The 21,335-nt window shown below is 41.7% G+C and overlaps 2 protein-coding genes across 2 annotated transcripts in view; one reads left to right on the top strand and one right to left on the bottom strand.

Annotated features, from left to right (window-relative positions):
• The first annotated feature begins 505 nt into the window (after positions 1–505).
• On the top strand, positions 506–4,942 carry LOC131846508 (large ribosomal subunit protein mL45). Its single transcript, XM_059195834.1, has 4 exons — positions 506–874; positions 1,105–1,348; positions 2,756–3,144; positions 4,633–4,942. Exons 1-4 carry the CDS (start codon positions 851–853, stop codon positions 4,906–4,908), a joined length of 933 nt encoding a protein of 310 aa, XP_059051817.1. The 5' UTR covers positions 506–850; the 3' UTR covers positions 4,909–4,942.
• Positions 4,943–7,811: 2,869 nt separating this feature from the next.
• The window catches only part of LOC131846550 (regulator of G-protein signaling loco-like), a 109,667-nt gene continuing 96,143 nt past the window's right edge, over positions 7,812–21,335 (bottom strand). Inside the window, exons 4-14 of the mRNA XM_059195885.1 lie at positions 18,728–18,820; positions 17,993–18,147; positions 17,492–17,681; positions 15,704–15,853; positions 14,999–15,133; positions 13,016–13,201; positions 12,440–12,668; positions 10,291–12,407; positions 9,766–9,933; positions 8,603–8,699; positions 7,812–8,250 (exon numbers count right to left, since the gene is read on the bottom strand). Of these exons, the coding sequence (XP_059051868.1) occupies positions 8,111–8,250; positions 8,603–8,699; positions 9,766–9,933; positions 10,291–12,407; positions 12,440–12,668; positions 13,016–13,201; positions 14,999–15,133; positions 15,704–15,853; positions 17,492–17,681; positions 17,993–18,147; positions 18,728–18,820 (3,660 nt within the window). The 3' untranslated portion in view covers positions 7,812–8,110. The remainder of the gene's footprint in view (positions 8,251–8,602; positions 8,700–9,765; positions 9,934–10,290; positions 12,408–12,439; positions 12,669–13,015; positions 13,202–14,998; positions 15,134–15,703; positions 15,854–17,491; positions 17,682–17,992; positions 18,148–18,727; positions 18,821–21,335) is intronic.

The raw sequence follows: 21,335 nt of genomic DNA, 5'->3' as shown, positions 1-21,335 counted from the left end.
GCCCTTAGATGGGTTAAAGTTAAAAACATGAAAAATAAAAATTTCACAATATTCAAAAAGAGTAAGTTTTTTTAAGTTTTAATATAAATAGAACTATTTTTAAAGACACCACAATAAATTTGATAAATTTTTCATTACTTTACAAAATAATCACAACTTGAATGGAAATTATTTGACTAAAAATGGCAGAAAAACAAAACACCATAGACATTTTTTTTTCTTAACTGCGGACATGTTCTTCTTTTATTAATTTTGCATATTAAAATAAATTTATCCAGAAGTAATATTTGACATTTTGTCGGAATACTTTTAAATATTAGCTAATATAAATTATCAATACAGCGTTATCATACAGATAAATAATATTTGTGTGCTAAATGGCATTCCTAAGAAAACTTTAAATTTTCGAGGTGGCAACATATTATGAATTCCGTAAAAATAGTCGATGTTAAGAGGACATGGAGAATCGATCTTTAGTTATCGATGTACTGTAAATAAGAAGAGAGAAATATTCATTGTTTTAATATTTTTATTTGCCGTTTTAGTGTCTTCTTTTACCGTGGATGTATTATGGAAGACTAAACATGACAGACTACTTATTTAGAATTCTACGTATCGATATCTAAACATCAATATTATACCAGTAATCATCGCACAGACTACTTAATATCGATGATTATTCCGATTTATATTCAATGATCGATTAATCTATCGCTGAATATCATTCATTTATCCGTCATACCAAAATATAATTAAATATATATAACCTATATTATTTATTATTATTTAATTTAAACAATTAAATGTTACAGCAAATAGATGTTACAGTACAAAACAACTAAACATTAACATGGCCAATTCACTATTGTCAAAAGTGAGTACACAATTTTAGTTATTTTCTTTTATAAATTATATTTTAGTTTATTATTTTTTAACGCATAATAAATTTTATTTCAACGGCCACATTTAATATTTATAATTATTGATCTGTAATGATATATTAGAGAGCAATCTAGCAACAACTACTCATCTGTTGTTTTTTTCAAATGTTGTATGTTTCTTTTAGATGTCTTTCTATAATTAATATGTTTATATAATTCTTAGATGGGCGCTATGCGGCTTTCCCCTGCAGCTGTCTACATTCAGTCGATGCGCACTACAACATCAAAACATTGGGATCCCAAGTTTAAAAAACTTAGAGCCCTAAAATTTATGAAATTTAAACTACCTGATCACAATGAGGATATTAGTGCCATGTCTCCAGAGAGAATCAGACAGAAAATGAAAGAGCGGGGCCTTCTTCCACCGCGACCATGGATGGAGAGACCTTTTTATATATCTGCTACAGGTGGGTGGTTATTTATTTTTTATTTCATATTTCATTCTTGTAACTCTCTCATTTTTTGATATCCTTTTTTTATTTTCATATCTCATCATAACAAAGGCTTGGCGATATTGATAACAAAGAAAGTCTACCAAAATGGATCATAATTGAATTAATAGTCTAGACGTAAATATATAACAAACAATCTCACTTTCACATAATATTAGTTACAATGTAATAATGGAACTTGAAGTTCTAGACTATCGGACCAACTTGAGATTACCTAACTCTTTTAAAACTGTGATGGCTTTTTATATTCCTATGTTACAAAAACTAAATTGCCATTATCACTCTGTTTTGATGTTGCAATAGTCTAGATAAGATGTTCCCAAACTTTTTTGTGTCATAGACCCTTTGTCATATTTTTCTGTTTTGGGTAGATCCCCCATTCTTACCTGGTATTGATTGTAAATTTATAACTGTAGTAAAGTTTAGTGTTAAAAACATAAAGTAAAAACAACAAGATCACCACTGTCATAGACTATTTGCAGTTTGTCATAGACCCCTGGGTTGATATAGACCTATGTTTTTTTTCTTATGGATGATAATGAATGTTGCACACACTTGCACTATCAATTTATGCTGGGGGACACCAGTGGAGTATAAGATGAGCATGTCAGGTCACTTAGCCCATCTTGGTAAATTTACTGTGAATTTATCACAATGTTTTTAAGGGGGAACCATGTGGAGGTCAACCTGACATTGTACATTGTTAGTAATGGGGTTATTAGTCCACATTACTAACAATGCTCTTCCCTCTTAGACCCATGTTACTCCTACATTCAATCATTTATTCATAATTTAAGAGCTGTGCTCTTGTCGGTGGAGCTCACGCCACCTTCCACAATCTTCCATCAGTCCTTTTAGCTGTTGATACAACACAACTCCAACTTTTTCTTTAACTTGCTTAATATAGCTGTGTCTTGGTCTTCCTCTTCCTCTCTTTCCATCTATTTTTCCTTCAATAATGTTGTCGTCGTCAATAGTTAGTTGTGTCGTATCAAGTGCCCAATATTCTTCCCTGCCTATTCTCAATAATTTTTATGATCTGTCTCTTTTCTTTAATCCTCTTAAGCACTTCTTCATTCCTTATTTTATCTTTCCAGCTAATTCTTTCCATTCTTCTCCTACATTAATTTTCCTTTTTTTAATAAAATATATCAGGTTCTTGCCAGGATTTAAGCAATTTATTAATGACAAAAACTCAACTGTATTTCCTTTTTTTTTTTAACCTAGTTTTCGTTGTGTACATTTTTAGGTGTCTATGTCTGATATTCAGAGACAATCCCAGTAGCATAAACTACTATTGACATGCACATTTGTCATTTAAATAATTTTAAAGTACAACAATATATCGATTTATAATTGCAGGTGGTGTGTTCGAACCCTATGTACCACCAGAAGGAGACGGCAAAGCATCGGTCATATCCACCACGCGTGCCAAACAAACAGTCGAACTACTTGAGAAAAAATCAAAATCAATGATGGCCATCCGCAAAATAAAGTCATACGAAGAGGAATTCGAGACAAAACAGTTTCCCGAACTAGCACAGAAGATTTACATAGCAGCGCATGAGAGTTTAGTGAATGGCGACAAGAAGTCACTACGTCTATATGTTACTGAGAAGGCTTATCCGGAATTTAGGCACAATTCATATTTGAAGACGATCAGATGGAGGTTCTTGGATTCTTTGGAGCCGCCTAGAATAGTACATGCTCGGTGCACCGACATCGTTAGCAAAGAGAACATATTTGGACAGGTTTGTATTGGATTTATCAAACACTAGTTGTGCCCGCGGATTCACTCGCGTGAAAATTATAACGCACTATACTACTATGTACAAGTTACTCACATTACTACAATACTTATGCATAAGTTATATTATTGTAAAGTTTCATTAAAATTCATTCAGTGGTTTTTGCACAGAGTAACAAACATGCATCCACACTTATAAACTTTCGCGTTTATAAGATTAGTAACACATGCATTCGACGCGGAGTCCTAACGAGGACTGTTTTTGCATTTAACTTATATCTAGGTTATCTGGAGAGGTACTATACATAGATATATATAAGGAAAGGGAAAGGAAGGGTCTTAAGTTTGACAGAAATATTACATTTGTAGGTCACAATATATATGAAAAACATTTTTTTTTTATAAAACATAGCCTCATCATTGCAATATGATGTGTCTACATACTTCATTAATATATCATATAATCATACACCCGTTTAACAATAGATAGATAGACTAGCAGTTGTAGTGTCTTTTGATACCCTAGCTAGTACATGCAGTGCCCTACAAATCTGTATTTTATCATTAAACTAGCTACCCCGGCTCCGCACGGGTGTACATGTATTATACATATAAACCTTCCTTCTTGAATAATTCTATTTATTTAAAAAAAAACGCTTCCAAATCCGTTGCGTAGATTTATTACTATTTTTTTTTCTAATGGATGATAATGGAATGGTGCACCCGCCTGCGCTAATGGTTTACGCTGGCGGGGCACCAATGGAGGATGATAAGATAAACATGAGGTCAGGCCAGTAAGCCCATCGTGACAAATTCACCAGTAATTTATCACGATAGTTTCCAGAGGGAACCGCGTGGAGGTCAACCTGACATGGTACATTGCTAGCAATGAGATTATCAGTCCACATTACTAACAGTCCTCTTTCCCCCCGATTTATTACTATTTTTGTGAATGATAATGGAATGGTGCACCCGCCTGCGCTAACGGTTTACGCTGGCGGGGCACCAGTGGAGGATGATAAGATGAACATGAGGTCAGGTCAGTTAGCCCATCGTGACAAATTCACCTAGAATTGATCACTTGTGAATTGTGTCCTGAAGGCAATTGCTTGTAAAATAGACTGTCCCAGGTCCAGACTGACTGGGACAGGTAATACGTAAAATTTTTATTTTGTTTAATTTTTTTTTTATGTTATTACTAACTTAGGATAAGTTATGTTATTAAGCTGTTACTAACAAAATTGATCGTGTTGTCTAAAAATTATTATTTATTTAAAGATTTAAGCATACATGGAGACAGACAGCTGCAGCCACTTGTTTTATACTATGTAATGATATTAGATAAATGGTGTTAAGTTCGCCAAATGTACTGTACTATATATTTTATTGTGTGCCTTAAAGTTTAGTAAAAAATAAAATAAATGGATCTGTTACACTGTATATTATGTCAATATTTTTGTAGAGAAAATAATCATATTATTATTATTTTCAGGTAACCGTCCGGTTTCACACTCGTCAGCAGCTAGCCGTGTACGATCGGTTCGGTCGGCTCATTCACGGCAGTGAGATACTAGCCAAAGACGTTCTCGAGTATGTAGTCTTCGAGAAACATCTCTCCAACATGTACGGTACTTGGCGTGTGCACGACAAGATCATACCCGACTGGGCGCCGCCTAAAGAACCCTCCAAGTTGACGCGCTGTAAACCGGACCCGGTACCAGAGCCGGAAGCAAAGGAGGAAGAAACTCCGGCTATAGCCGACAAATAATGTAGCTGTGTAAAAAAATAGTTTAGTAATAAATTCTGTTGCTTTTTATATATTATATATTTCTGTCAAAACTTGAAACATTTCCACTAGTACCTCTTCATACAACATAGATGGAAGTTAACTGTAAAGGCTGTCCAAGTTAGGACTCCACGTCGAATGTACGCGTTACTAATCTTAAAAACGCGAAAGTTTGTGAGTATGGATGGATGTTTATTACTCTTTCACGCAAAAACTACTTAACGGATTTCGATGAAACTTTACAGTAATATAGCTTATGCATGAGAATAACATAAGCATGGGTGGAGGGGGTAAGAGCTTTGCTTACTTTTGCTGACAACGGGGGATGGGGGGTAAATAATTGTGATAAATCTGCTTACGTAATACTTGAACAGCCCCATAGACTATATTTTTTTTCTATTAAAATTTAACGCGCAATTGCGACCACAGCTAATAATCTATAAATTTCATGCGGGTAAACTGCGGGCAGAGCAAGCAGGGGCGCATCGAGAATTTGTGGGCCCCTGGGCCTGGCCCTAAATCTACTTAGGGGCCTACCTAATTATATTACTCAACTAAAAAAATACACCGATCAAAAACAAGCGACCAGAAATTACCCATTCCTTTCGATAGACGCGCATTTACATGGGTTGATTGATCTCAGGGTTGCCAACCTTATGATAGGTTTTTTAAAATCCTATTAGATATTTTTTTATATTCTAAATAACGTTTCAGTGAGCACTGGAGGCCCTTTGAATCCTTGGGGCCTGGGCTGCAGCCCAAAAAGCCCTTAGGTAGATTAAGTAAGTAATAAAAAGCGAGTAAAACAACTAAAACACTTGAAAATCAGTTTATTGCCATTCACTTTTATCTTAGCCACCAATGTCTTCTATAACAATAATGTATATTAATGCAGCATTGCACATTAAACATTTATAAAGTATTATAACAATAAATTAACTATGGTCTATTCGGTACCTACACTTATAAATAGTACACATATTTATTTACTTTCTTGTTAGTAATTGCCTCGGTGGTAATAAACATAAGGGTATTGATGCTTATAACTATACTTATGAAAGTTTTTTATTCATTTTTCATATTGTAATCCATAATGAAACTTAGTTTTGTGTTTTTTAGCTCCACAATAAATAGATAAAATTTCATACTGCCTTTTAAGCGTTAGTATAATAAACATTCGCCAATAGGATATTAGTACGATGTGAAAACACAAGGTTTTCTATGTTTAATATGTATTTACAAAAAATAATTATATCAGTTGTCGAGTACACAAGCTCTGCTTACCTTGGAACTAAATGGCGCTGTGTGAATTATTCAAACTAATTATTATTATAAAATTACAATAATATTTTACATTTAGGAAAGTATTTTAAATTTTAATAGTTACTCGTCAGTACCCTACGTCGAGATAAAGAGGCATTATACCTACACGAATATCTAAATTAGTGCAGTCTTATGTACTATGGAAGGCATCAATTTATTAATTACAATTTATTTACAATAAAAAAAATACAACAGTTTCAACCTCACTCCGTTTCAACCTCACTTTTCACTTGTACGATCGTTCATTTTATGGAATGAATTACGTTATCTACAACCAAACATCTTATATTTATTAAAGCATTACTCCATAGCAGATCGAAATGTAAATAAACACATCTTATTCATAAGGCCGTTAAACGCACAATTATAAAATTGTTAACGAGTTCACAAAGGAACTATCTTGTATAACAGATAATTTTACATAAATAACGTAAATATTTAATCATCGAAATAGTTACTTTCAGATTTCTATTTGTTTTATTATACAAATAAAAAATTCGTTAACTTAATAATTTTGTTATTTATGACAGAAATTTTTCGTCTCTTTCCTCTTCTGTATAGAAATTCTAAATTTTACGTTTTTGTGAATACGGTAAATGTATATCTTGTAAACATTGCTTGCGTAAAACTCAAATATTTTATCATGATGATATTTAGAAAAATAAAAAAAAATGTGCATATTTTTCATACAGTATTTCACTACTGTATAGTTCTCATCTTGAGTTTAACATTAATCAATTACATCATCCAATATAATACATATACATACATACATGAAAAGGTATGATACATTCCAATTTCATGAATCATAATTGCTATCAAGTATCAAGAATAGACCACCTGTGTAAGAGTCCTTTCAAAATGTATAATAGTTCATTTTAATGATAATAGATGTCGCTCAGCGAAGTCTGTGACGATACCAGAAAGTTAAAATATTAGTCAGATCCTGCACTTCTAGGGCAAGCGTTGTAAAGTCTCGGGATTAATTCACATTTTTTACGATAGATGGCGCTGTACATATTCTACAACACGCTATGTTTTCACTTTCTGTTAAACTATAATTTAAAATAATACAATTTCCAATTCGTGAAATAATACTTAGATACACAAATAACATAAATTTTTAATCGTCAAAATCAAACGTTATAGTTTCCAACACACAATTTGACTAACGATTTCGTGCAATGTATAAGCACCATACTCTGTGGTTATAACAGATTATATCATTACTATTTATAACACTATCACAGTGGTGAACTTATAAAGCACATCTGATAATCACTGTTCTTACTGTAACCGACCGTATTATAGACCTCGAAATCAATATTTTCTTGTTCATTTTGAGGAACACTTAATCTGCAACTTGATTACAAAGTCTTGGCTTGTAACAAACCAACCATTAGTAGCCACCAAGGTATGAAGGCCAGTTCATCCCATGCATGGGTTTTTTTATACTACAATTGTGGCCAACAATCATACAGCCCATTTGATGGTGGTTATCGTAGTCAGAACGCCTGAAACCCAGGGGTGTCACATGCACGTTGCTGACTCTTGAGAAACCTTAATATACCGTTCTTGAAAAACCCCATGCTGTAGTTTTGCGAGAATACCTCGGCAGGTAGTTCATTCCACAATCTAAGTGTACGCGGGAGGAAGCTCCTCTGAAACCGCACTGTCCGAGACCACTTAGGTTCTAGCGTGTAGGGATAACTTCCCTGTCGATGGCGAGCGGTGCGATGGTAAAAGGTATCCGTGGGCATCATGTCGAACAAAGTAGTACCATCTGACGAATTTCATCCGTGTTGTGGGATATCCTCGTTTCTCGGAGATCTCGTGGACCCGTGGCGCTGCTGATCCGCCATCAGACGAGGGTGGGGGCGCGCTGCGGGGGCTTCGGGGGCAGCGGCGGCGGCGAGCGGGGCGCCGCCAGCGGGGGCAGCGGGCCGTCACACTTGCTGTGTAATCTCTGCCGTTGCGTCTCCCGGAGATTCTCTAGAAAGTCTGAAAACAAACATTACGATCAAGATATCATCGAAAAATTTATATAGATTTATGGTTACCCTCTTTTATACTTTATATATGACTAAGGATAACTACACAAAATTATTAAAATAATGTAAAAAATGTGACGTTCATAAGCGGTTAAAATGTCCTACATGAATAAATTATTTTTTAATTAATTTAATTATATGAATATAATTTAAAAGCCTAGTGTTGACTTTTCGACGACTAGGTTACGACTAACAGCCTTCCAACAAATAGAGAATCATTGCTAGTAATATACAGGTAATAGTAAAGTATGCACTTTATGATTACACTCTGTATATTAAATGCAAGATGCGTGCGTACATACCTGGCGGATGATGATGTAGCGGTGGACCGGGCCTTAAGGCGGCACGCACACGGCCAGCCTCCTGACTCCCGCGCCTGCTACAGGTCGTGCTCACGCTCTGTTCAATAATAAATAATAATTATAAAATAATTGTTACAAAATATATATTATGACCTCGGTGGTGTAGCGGTTTAGCTCACCGCCTTAATTCCGATGGTCGAGGGTTCGCTTCCTCGCACGTTTGTATTCAAAAGCATGATTGTTTGAATCGGTCTGGGTGTTTTCTATGTATAATATGTTGTATTTACGAAAAAAAACTATATATGTATTTGTATTAGTTATACTCATAACACAAGCTTTAGTTAGATTAAATTGGGTCTAGATAGCGCTGTGTGAATTGTCCTGATTATTATTACTAGTGCTCCAGGCGATTCTTCCCAATCCTTTCTTTTAATCCAGTTCAAAAATACTACTTTCTACCCAGTAATTTCTCTGTCTAAGGTTTTAAAGTAAAATAGGTTTAGGTAAAACCTTTGTCATTTACTTCAGCAGTGAAGCAGTTTATTTTGTAAACTGTATTTAAAAGAATCAGATACGAGACTGAAACTGCATCTTAGTGGGACTACCAACACATGAGACGACTTTCATTTTTCTGTTCATGTACATATGTACGGTTCCAGTTACCACCAATTGGGCCATCATTGCAATGATATAAGTTAGTATACTCTGTTCTTCAGAGATCAATTAACTCAATCAATCAATTTTATACTACATGTGCATTACTGCCATGGATAATTAGGGGTATTTTTGTATAAAACATGCCATAAAGCTGAGTCGAGTCATTTCAGTGTTATATGTCTTATTTATTATACATGTAAGACAATGTTTCTTTTGTATTTTAATTATATTATATATTTTTTGCTGGGTCTTTATTGTAAGCACTGTGTTGCGGGTAACACGCTGTGTCCCATACCCTGTAATCTTTTTCCTTACTTCTCAGCTAATATAGCGTTATCACTTTTGGTTTTTCTATAGTATTGGGCACAAGATGGCGGCCTGTGAACAGTGACTCTGACAAAAAAAGCCATTACACGAGCAGCCGACGAACGGAACGGACAAGTCGTGTACAGGTTTCTAATAATAGGGTATGATTAAGTATTTAGTTTTCCATGTCAGGTACAGACCAGTGTATCAGCGTCCTTGAGCGGGTCTTCCTGCAGCCGCACGGCGAGCTCGCTGAGTGAGTCGCAGTCGTCGCGCTCCCCGCCCCCCGCACCCCCCGCACCCCCTACACCCCCCGCGCACTCGCTTCTCTCCACACACTCCACCTGCAGCCGTGCACCGTCCAAGTCCTGCGGGAACACATTCTCATATTAATATATACTATATATTTTTATACAAAATGAAAACTCAAGATTCTTTGACTGGAATTTATGGATAACTATTTGCGGTCACGCTCATGGTAGTAACTTTTGTTATATATAATATATGTGTATCTAATACCTAAATATAATCGTGAATCAAGGCATCTGTAATTATGATATTCTACTTTAGGATCAAGGAGATTATGCTCCTGCATCTTGTAATTCAATGCTGGAAAATAATCTGCTTCTATATTCGTCGTAACAAGAGTAGTTCGTGGCACAGCATTGTAGAGTACACTGCAGCAGCGTGTCGGGGTACAAGTAGCGGACGTGTTTCTCTTGTACCTGGACGTGTCGGGGTGCACGTGTCAGTAGCACGTAGGTGTCCCTCCTCATACCTGCACGTGTCGGGTGCACGTGTTTGCTCACGGCGTGGACGTCTCTCTTGTCGTACCTATTTGTATGTGTCGGATACGGCGCGGCCGTCTCTCTTCTAGTAGGGTCTATCTTTTTGTTTGCACCTGCACGTGTCGGGCGGCCGTCTCCGCACGTACACGTACACGTACACGTACACGTACCTGCAGCAGCGTGTCCGGGTGCACTGCGCGGCCGTCCCTGGTGACGGCGGCGGCGGGCGGCCGCAGCAGCGGCAGCACGTGTCGCAGGCGGCGGGCGGCGCGGGCCCGCACGGTGAGCAGGCGGCCTCTCCGCACGTACACGCACACGTACACGTCGTGTCCGGGTGCAGGGCGCGGCCGTCCCTGGTGACGGCGGCGGCGGGCGGCCGCAGCAGTAGCGGCGCGGGCCCGCACGGTGAGCAGGCGTCTCCGCACGTTTCAGCAGCGTGTCCGGGTGCAGGGCGCGGCCGTCCCTGGTGACGGCGGCGGCGGGCGGCCGCAGCAGCGGCAGCACGTGTCGCAGGCGGCGGGCGGCGCGGGCCCGCACGGTGAGCAGGCGGCCGTCTCCGCACGTACACGTACACGTACACGTACACGTACTGTCCGGGTGCACGCGGCCGTCCCTGGTGACGGCGGCGGCGGGCGGCCGCAGCAGCAGGCGGCGGGCGGCGCGGGCCCGCACGGTGAGCAGGCGGCCGTCTCCGCACGTACACGTACACGTCTCCCTGGTGACGGCGGCGGCGGCAGCGGCCGCACGCAGGCGGCGGGCGGCGCGGGCCCGCATGTCGCAGGCGGCGGGTACGGCGCGGGCCGGCGCGGCCGTCCCTGGTGACGCGGCGGCGGCCGTCTCCGCGGCACGTACGGTGAGCAGGCGGCCGTCACGTACACACGTACCTGCAGCAGCGTGTCCGGGTGCACGCGGCCGTGTCGGCGGCGGCGGGCGCCGCAGCAGCGGCAGCACGTGTCGCAGGCGGCGGGCGTCTCTCCGCACGTACACGTACACGTACACGTACACGTACCTGCAGCAGCGTGTCCGGGTGCACGGCGCGGCCGTCCCTGGTGACGGCGGCGGCGGGCGGCGGCCGCAGCAGCGGCAGCACGTGTCGCAGGCGGCGGGCGGCGCGGGCCCGCACGGTGAGCAGGCGGCCGTCTCCGCACGTACACTACACGTACACGTACACGTACCTGCAGCAGCGTGTCCGGGTGCAGGGCGCGGCCGTCCCTGGTGACGGCGGCGGCGGGCGGCCGCAGCAGCGGCAGCACGTGTCGCAGGCGGCGGGCGGCGCGGGCCCGCACGGTGAGCAGGCGGCCGTCTCCGCACGTACACGTACACGTACACGTACACGTACCTGCAGCAGCGTGTCCGGGTGCACTGCGCGGCCGTCCCTGGTGACGGCGGCGGCGGGCGGCCGCAGCAGCGGCAGCACGTGTCGCAGGCGGCGGGCGGCGCGGGCCCGCACGGTGAGCAGGCGGCCGTCTCCGCACGTACACGTACACGTACACGTACACGTACCTGCAGCAGCGTGTCCGGGTGCAGGGCGCGGCCGTCCCTGGTGACGGCGGCGGCGGGCGGCCGCAGCAGCGGCAGCACGTGTCGCAGGCGGCGGCGGCGCGGGCCCGCACGGTGAGCAGGCGGCCGTACGTACACGTACACGTACACGTACACGTACACGTACACGTACACGTACACGTACACGTACACGTACACGTACACGTACACGTACACGTACACGTACACGTACACGTACACGTACACGTACACGTACACGTACCTGCAGCAGCGTGTCCGGGTGCACTGCGCGGCCGTCCCTGGTGACGGCGGCGGCGGGCGGCCGCAGCAGCGGCAGCACGTGTCGCAGGCGGCGGGCGGCGCGGGCCCGCACGGTGAGCAGGCGGCCGTCTCCGCACGTACACGTACACGTACACGTACACGTACCTGCAGCAGCGTGTCCGGGTGCAGGGCGCGGCCGTCCCTGGTGACGGCGGCGGCGGGCGGCCGCAGCAGCGGCAGCACGTGTCGCAGGCGGCGGGCGGCGCGGGCCCGCACGGTGAGCAGGCGGCCGTCTCCGCACGTACACGTACACGTACACGTACACGTACCTGCAGCAGCGTGTCCGGGTGCACTGCGCGGCCGTCCCTGGTGACGGCGGCGGCGGGCGGCCGCAGCAGCGGCAGCACGTGTCGCAGGCGGCGGGCGGCGCGGGCCCGCACGGTGAGCAGGCGGCCGCCGACCTCCATGTAGAGCAGCGCGCGCCGCTCCACGAGCGCCTCGCGGCCGCCCAGCACGGCCGACGGCGCCGACAGCTCCACGCTCGCGCCCCACGACTGCACACCGCCACCGACCACTCGTTACTCACTCTCGTCGTATTCAAAATCGACTTTTTTTATTTATTTAATAAAATGGTTACATTTATTTGACACTGCCGACGACCACCACGTGCGTTACTCACGCTCATCGTCATCATCAAATACAACGTAACCCGAAAAAAAATTTGCTTTAAAACTAAAAGAGCTCAGTTGAGTTTCTTTACAATTCTTAATTGAATCTAATATCTGATACTAAACTGAACGTAGGGAAACAATATTAATACAAAAAATTAACGTTTATAAGCACCTAAAATACATGTATATACATTTTGATTTGATTCAATTTAACAATATAAAGGACTTACCTGATTACCATCCTTCAGCAATACATCGTACGTGTTGCACATCAAGTTCCGCCTCTGTAGAAGTCTGTCCACCAGTTTCCTGACCGTTACTGACTCCTCCACACCGACCACTGAGGTGGCACCGTCGGGTAACACCACCCGGCACAACGAACATTGACCCGCCGTTAACTGACTTGACTTTACTACCTACAACAATTAGAAATACATTCTATATAATCTATACATATAAATAAAATTAGAGTGTCTGTTTGTAATATTGAAATAATAATTTTTACTACATGCATATGAATATAAATTCAGTGCATACACCAAAATAAATTTTTTTACAATTTTTGTCTGTCTGTCTGTTTGTTCCGGCTAATCTCTGAAATAACTAGACTGATTTTGACGGGACTTTTTTTGGCAGGTAGCTGATATAAGAAAAAGTAACTTAGGCTACTTTTACTTTAGAAAAAATCTTTTATTTTAGAAAAATAAAGTTATATTCCACGCCGACGAAGTCGCGGGAACAGCTAGTATAAAATAAAATAAAAATTAAGTGAAAGGCATTAAAACATTCATAGGAAATAAGTATGTCGTTTTATTCACATCTCTGTTCGCAACACAAGAATAATACAAATTGCAGGACATTTCTATTAATTTCTCTATTCTCTATTGAAACCATACTCATGAATACATATATACGTGTACTTGTGCCGTGCGAGGAATCGTACCCGCGACCATCGTAAGGCGGTGTACTAAACCGGTAGACTACCGAGGTTGTCAAATCCATGAAATGTTAAAAAGTCCTCTCTTTCGTTGTCGAATTTCGACCACTGGATGACCACTAGCATTAATTATTTAGTTAGATTTCAATTTCATTCAATCTCATTTTCCTTGGATTCCAGTTAGTAAACAGAAGTTATTTTTAAAAGTATACCGTTTTGCAAGTAAATATCGAGTGTATTTATTTAATTCACTCTAATACTAACTGCCAAGTCCTCTGTTTCCATTGAAAATGACAGTGCATGTTTATTCAAGTTATATTCCATTGCTCTATTTCAGATTGTGTATATATAGTTGTGTACATAACAATATCAGAATAGCATCAAGTCTTTGTTAAATATTTATTTACCGCTATCACATTAACTTGTACATGATTTTATTGCGATTGTATTTCACAAGAATTAATATTGCATTGTCATAATTGGTTTTTATGTCATTTAAATTTAGGGTCTTTCTATTGCTACGTTTACATTCAGCCGCTTCCCCTGTCACTCGCGCTGTCGGAAATATTGCCGGGCGACAACTGAGCGAGAGGGCTGAATGTAAAAACACGCTGCCACTCGCGCTGCCAGTCCTTTGACTCGCGCACGAAAAACCGACAATTGAGGGAGCGCCGGGCAGCGCGAGTGGCAGCGCCAATGGCATGGGAAGTGTTTCCACTCGTGTTTACACTCTCGCGGTACTCACTTCCCTGCGTACTCGGGCTGCGTGTAATTTGGGGATATGAATTAAAAGTATATTGCCAGGTACTTTGTTAATTTAAAATTAATAAGTATATCACTTTATCAATGAGCAAATGCCTTTTTGCCTAGTTTTGTAGCGCAATCTGAAGGATCAGCTAAAACTTTGAATGACAATTTTTTTTATTAAGAAGTTTGGGCTTGTGAGAGATGCTTTAGACCTATGTATATAGATACATATGTAATAATAATCTCAGGCGAAAGCTTATATTATGGGTCTAGTACCAATAACTGATACAAATATACATAAATTTTTATTCGTAAATACATACATATTATATATAGAAAACACCCCGGCCGATACAAACAATCATGCTCATGAATACAAATGTTTGTGCCGTTCGAGGAATCGAACCCGCGACCATCACAAGTAAGGCGGTGTGCTTAAACCGCTAGACCACCGTGGTATAACAATTAACGCGACAAGATATTTTTTTGCTATGCAATTATCCAACGAGTTGAGAGTGGATGTACTCACGTCAGTGACGGGCGGCGCCGGGGGCGGGGGCGAGTGTTGTGCGCGGTCACGTGACGGCGCCCGCAGCTTCCACGGCAACAGAGATGCGCCTCCGCTGCGGCGACGCTCCGATGCGTTGCTTGCAGACTTCTTTAACTGTCGAACAATATATTTATTATATTTATTGCTCATACACAATGTAAATATTACCGCCTCACTTCTGATTGTCGCGGGTTTGAGTCTTTGCATGCTACAATATGATTGTTTGTTTTATGTCAATGGAATGACAAACAAAACACCAACCAAACCACAGTGGTGTCCCCGACGTGATATGAACGTGGTATGGTTTGAATGGCGTGTTGATAATAGAAGGAATGAGTTGTAATATGAGGGAGTAATTTTTTTCGGACTACTCTAATGCTGTTGGCCGCAGCTGGCCTTTACAGCTTCACCGGACGATAGTCGTCGAGTGCAGATGGCACTCCAAACCCGCGGAAGGACTTAAGGAGGAGCTAAACGCTAACTCCCACCTGCCGTCTATCTGTCTATTTGTTCCGGCTAATCACTGAAATGGCTGGACCGATTCTGACGATTTTTTTTGGCAGGTAGCATAGATGTAATAAGGAGTAACGTAGGCTACTTTTATTTTAGGAAAATAAAGTTAAATTCCAGGCGTACGAAGTCGCGAGTACAGCTAGTGTTAAGAATACGATTGGTGTAGAGTACCTTGGCGCCGGGTGTGTCCGAGGCTCCGTTGTTGGTGTACGGTAGCGGCAGTCCGCGCAGGTCGGCGCGCGCACACTCCGCGTGCTCGGCTGAGCGAAGGAAGCGAGGGTAGCTGTCGAACTTCATCACGTTGAAGATCTGCTTCTGTGCCTGCACACCATACAAATCTATATATATATATATATATATATATATATATAAATGTATTGCAGTTCGTTAGTCTCGCTAAAACTCAAGAACGGCTGAATATTCGTGGACATAATTTTCAGTTTTATTTTTTTATGATTCGACATTTAAAAATAAGTTTTCACTCTTCTACCATCAGCTCTTATTTTTTAGTAGTGATATCTTTACATATAAAATTACGTGTCACGTTGTTTGTCCGCGATGGAATCCTAAACTACTGAACCGATCGGAAAATTGATTTGTACATTGTGTGCAATTTAATCCAACTTGAAAGATAGGATAGCTTACATCTCAATTTATAGTCGCAATATTATTTAACCTGAGCCACATCAATGTGTGGCTGGGTCCGCTAGTTTATAGTGTATTTATATAGCATAACATCAGTTTCCAAAGACAGCCGACTCGTCTATAAAAAATCATATGTAACGAGTCCAACAAACCGGTCCGCTACTATGGAAGCGCTTTTGTTTTGGAAGATCAAATATTTGCATTATTTACAGTACTGTCCTCGAATGAACAACATCATTTGTTGAATACACATAACATTGAACAAATAACGGCGGACAGTCAAAGACGAGTCCACTTTCACAAGTACGATAACCGTATACAGACAAACATTTGTGTGACAATACAAACATTTGTCGTAGGGGTACTGCCCTGTAATACTTTACTTAATAATATTATTAATGCGAAAGTAACTCTGTGTACCTCCTACCATACAAAACCAAGCATGATCTTATCTTTTTCTTAAGTAACTGAATGTTACACTTTTATTTTACATACATACAGATTACATACATACAATAATGTGGTCTGTCGTGCTTTCACGCCAAAACTACTGAACCGATTTAAATGAAATTTGGTACACAGATAGTCTGGACCCTGAGAATGGACATAGGCTATTGTTTAATGCGATAAAAGGGTTGTAACGGGTTGAATGGAAGTATCGTCATAAAGCTAGAAACTTGAAGCTTATTTTTTAGGCTGTTGATTAAATATGAATAAATATGATGATCAAAATTTTTTAAAGGGTTAAAATAAAATAGGCGACGATGGAATGTATGGAAATTAGTAATTTTTGAAGCTTTCCATGAAAATTTTTTCTTAAAGTTCAACGTCCGCCAAAGAGCAACGTTGACGGTTTCCGCGAAAATAACAGGTCGGCGGGCGACGGTGGTGGAGGCGGAATGCTGCCGCGTCCACGTTGACGGGCTCGGGCGCGCCTTCCGCGATTGTTGTTGTTGTTGTCGTCAACAGTACCTGTGTGAACAGGTCGGCGGGCGAGGGCTCGGGCGCGCCTTCCGCGATTGTAGTTTTTGTTCTTGTCTTCAGTACCTGTGTGAACAGGTCGGCGGGCGAGGGCTGGTGGTGGAGGCGGAGGGCGGCGGCGCGGCGTGCTGCCGCGTCCACGTTGACGGGCTCGGGCGCGCCTTCCGCGATTGTTGTTGTTGTTGTCGTCAACAGTACCTGTGTGAACAGGTCGGCGGGCGAGGGCTGGTGGTGGAGGCGGAGGGCGGCGGCGCGGCGTGCTGCCGCGTCCACGTTGACGGGCTCGGGCGCGCCTTCCGCGATTGTTGTTGTTGTTGTCGTCGTCAACAGTACCTGTGTGAACAGGTCGGCGGGCGAGGGCTGGTGGTGGAGGCGGAGGGCGGCGGCGCGGCGTGCTGCCGCGTCCACGTTGACGGGCTCGGGCGCGCCCTCCGCGAGATGTCGCTGCCAGATCTCCGCGGCGAGGGCGGCGCGCTTCACCTCCTCCTCGGTCGCGCTGTACTGCTCGCACGACCACCAGAACCTGATGCCACATTTACATACCATTTACTATAAACTTGTTTGGTTGGTTGGTTGCTTGGTTCGATTCCTCGCACGATACAAATATTTGTATTCATGAGTATGATAGTTTATAATGATCTGGGTGTTTTCTATCTATATTATGAATGCAATTACAAAAAAATATATATTTCAGTATGTTGGGTACATACTGAAATATATATTTTTTTGTTTTGTTTAACACAAGCTCTGTTTATCTTGGGACTAGATGGCGCTGAATGAATTATCCTGGATTATCATTGTTATCCTAACACCTGTGGTAAGAGATCTACCTACCGTATGTTTTCAGCTGCGAACTCTTTGGAGAGGAAGTGAGCGAAGGCCGCAGCCCCCGCAGGGTCTGCTAGGAGCTGCTCCAGGCCGAGGGACCACCGCGCCACGCCGCCGCTGCTTCCCGTCGATGGCACAGGTGCTGCGCCCTCGCTAATTTGCTGCTGACAATATATTACCATTTCCAATTAAGTTGTAAAAACGTATACGTTTTTAGACTTAACATTCCATCGAAATACGTCCCCTCCGATTGGGGGATCGATCGGTACTGAACCTGAAAAAATACAAAGTACAGAGAGATGTCACTTTAGTCCTCTGCAATAGCAATGGACCATCCATTGACGTCATATGACAATGTGATGTCTGTGGCGCTGTTCATGAATAATGAATATCAAAAGAAATCAATAAATTATTTATGAATAAACTAATTAATTAGATTTATGTGATTAGTATATTAGTTTTGGTAGCTCTCAATCAGGGGTCCAAATCAAACGGGGATCGAAGTTACGACGACCTGAGCGAGGTTCGAACCTCTATCGGTGCCCACAGACTAAAGTCTTACAGGACAAGCAGGCAGACAAGGACTTACGGAGCGGCTGAAAGCCATCTCCTGGCTCCAGCCGCTCCATAAATCCTTCCACGGGTTTGGAGTGTCATCTGCATTCGTCTTTCACTTAGATCTAAAATATCTAAGCGAAGCGACTTCATTTTATACTATGTAAAGATCTAAGTGGTACCAACCTTGTTATACATGTTGCGGTGATCGTGGTGACGGTACGAGCTGCCAGCGCCGCTGCCCGTCGTCCACCGCCGGAACGGCGACGACTGGTCGCTCTGTTGACAAACAGACAAACGCTTATTTATATATAAACATATACATAATGATTATATTACATCATCACTACAAACAACCATCTGTAATTATTATTACGTTATATAGTTTGCTAGATGCAAATCTTGTAAGGACCAAATAATTCTGTGTAAAATTGTGCTCTGTAGAATCTTTCTTTTATGATAATGGAATAGTACACCCGCCTGCACAAATGGTATACGCTGATACGATGAGCATAAGGTTAGGTTAGTGGCTGACTAACCTAATCCTAACCATCGTGAAAAATTCATCAGGAATTTATACAATAGAGACTAACTGACCGACCTGACGTGGATATACCACGGCAGTGTTAGTATAACAATAGTCACTAGACCTCATTACTAATCCCTTACAATGACATAAGTCCTGCAAGATTAACAGGGCAGGCCAATTTCGATGGAGTCGCGGTAAAATGCGAACGCGATGTCGTGACTTTGGCAAGGCGCTCGTAGGTACACCAGTTTTTTAGTGGGTAAGAATCCCGCACACCTTGTCTGCCTTCAGACGGATGGTCTACTAATAATCTACTACTACTCGTACTAATAATTCCTCCCCCAAGAGTTTGCCTTAAAACTTCAGTGGAAAAGTTAGGTCAGATAGAACGGCTATATTTATTCACATGATATGGGAATGGCGCCTTTATTTACATGAGGGACACGGTATAAAACTTGATGGACAGATGTTTGCTGGTGGAAACGCGCGTCAGAGATATGTTCTGTTTGATGTCAGGGAAAACCGTGACACTGATGTTGTCTCAGAACTATTTCTGTAAAATGTAACTTCATAATGATTTAGCAATAAATTGTATATATTAAATTGAATAGAGCGACGCAGAAATGTCGCTGCTAATAAATAAAACATTTGCGTATGATTTGTGTTGACATGGAAAGAATATGTTGGATTTTTTTAAAATAAATTGAATGACAAATAAACTGACGACCCACTTTTTTATATGAAAGATATAAATGAAATGACATAAACTGAGAACCCACTGAACGGCTAGAGTAATCCGTCACCTATGTGAAAGAATTAAAATGAATGACAAATAAACTGACGACCCACTGGACGGCCAGTGTAATCAGTCACCTATATGAAAGAAATAAAACGAATGACAAATAAACTGACGACCCACTGGACGGCCAGTGTAATCAGTCACCTATATGAAAGAACAGAACCTGTAATCAGTCACCTATATGAAAGAACAGAACCTAGGACATCACGTTAACATATACGATGCCGTCCCGGACGACTGAGATGACATGACTTCCATCCTATAATTTCGTTATCTAATATTAGTAATCTTATTCTACAACGCAAACACAATATTTTATACGCTGTGGTTTGCTTCTGGAGTACTAATGTGTCAAGCGCACGCTGTAATTTCAATGATACATATCACTCAACCAGAAACTCAGGTTACAAAGCACGGTTCTTGGCGGCTGAAATAGGATAGACTGAGCTGCCCACGCAGACGACATTTTACAAGTTCTACCTTTTCAAATAATTCTACCAAAACATGGTCTTTAGGTCACTTCCAGTCGTAAAATAATGTGGGCCTGACGGACATAAAGTTATGTATTTACGCGGGAGCACGTTACTAATAAAACATTTAGGTATATAGAGCAACGCTCTGACTCTAGTTGTAACTATACAGAATGAATATCAAATAATTTCTGTTATTTATTCAAATTCATTACAAATAGTGACGTTTGCGAAGCTATCCGGTATTACAGATCGGATTTGAAAAAATCTTTTAGTTTTGGATAGCCCATTTATCGAGGGATGCTACCTTATAACCTAACATCACGATTAAGGAGTGAAATTATAATACAAATAATATCTCTGGATTATTTACATAGCACCATCTAGTCTCAAGCTAAGCAGAGATTGTATTATGGGTACTAGACAACTGATATCTGTAAATAAATAGTTACACATTTTTTTTGTAAATACATATATATTATACGTACGAGGAGGTAAGGTTAGTAATGTGGACTAATGAACCCATTGTTAGCAATATATCATGTCAGGTTGACCTACGCGGTCCCCCTGGAAACCATCGTGATAAATTCCAATTGAAGTATATAAGGTTACAAGTTTCTAATTTCTTTATGGTACACGTCAGCTGGTTTGTTATTCCAATTACATAAAAAAGACGAGTAAAGTGTGCACTTGTGTTGTCTCTGGCCTCGACATCACTGAGGTCACATCCATTTAACCCTGCGCGGGCGTGCGCGATCATTGAAACCATATCGGATGGTGTTGTGTCGAGGTATGCGGTCATCGCTTCAGTTCCTGCGCATGTTGGGACGGAAGTCATTTAATACTTTCTACGTCTCTACTACTTTATCATCTTTGTATTTGTACATTGTAATTACTCTTAAAAATATCATTCTGAAAAACATTTACTCAAAAGAGCAACACGCAAGTTTAAACTCATTATTCATGTATTAAGATATAAATATAGTATAAATTTCG

The sequence above is a fragment of the Achroia grisella genome, unplaced genomic scaffold, assembly GCF_030625045.1.
Source record: "Achroia grisella isolate CSIRO2021 unplaced genomic scaffold, CSIRO_AGI_Agris_v1 utg511, whole genome shotgun sequence".
Classification (NCBI taxonomy): Eukaryota; Metazoa; Arthropoda; class Insecta; order Lepidoptera; family Pyralidae; genus Achroia; species Achroia grisella.
Note: the sequence above shows the minus strand (reverse complement) of the source record. Positions and strands in the feature narration are given on the sequence as shown.

Bases quoted from the DNA above. Each gene is read 5' to 3' on its own strand.
- LOC131846508 (XM_059195834.1), top strand. From the start codon at position 851: ATGGCCAATTCACTATTGTCAAAA. The intron at 1,349-2,755 runs GTGGGTGGTTAT...TTATAATTGCAG, and splicing joins TTTTTATATATCTGCTACAG to GTGGTGTGTTCGAACCCTAT. The intron at 3,145-4,632 runs GTTTGTATTGGA...TATTATTTTCAG, and splicing joins AAGAGAACATATTTGGACAG to GTAACCGTCCGGTTTCACAC.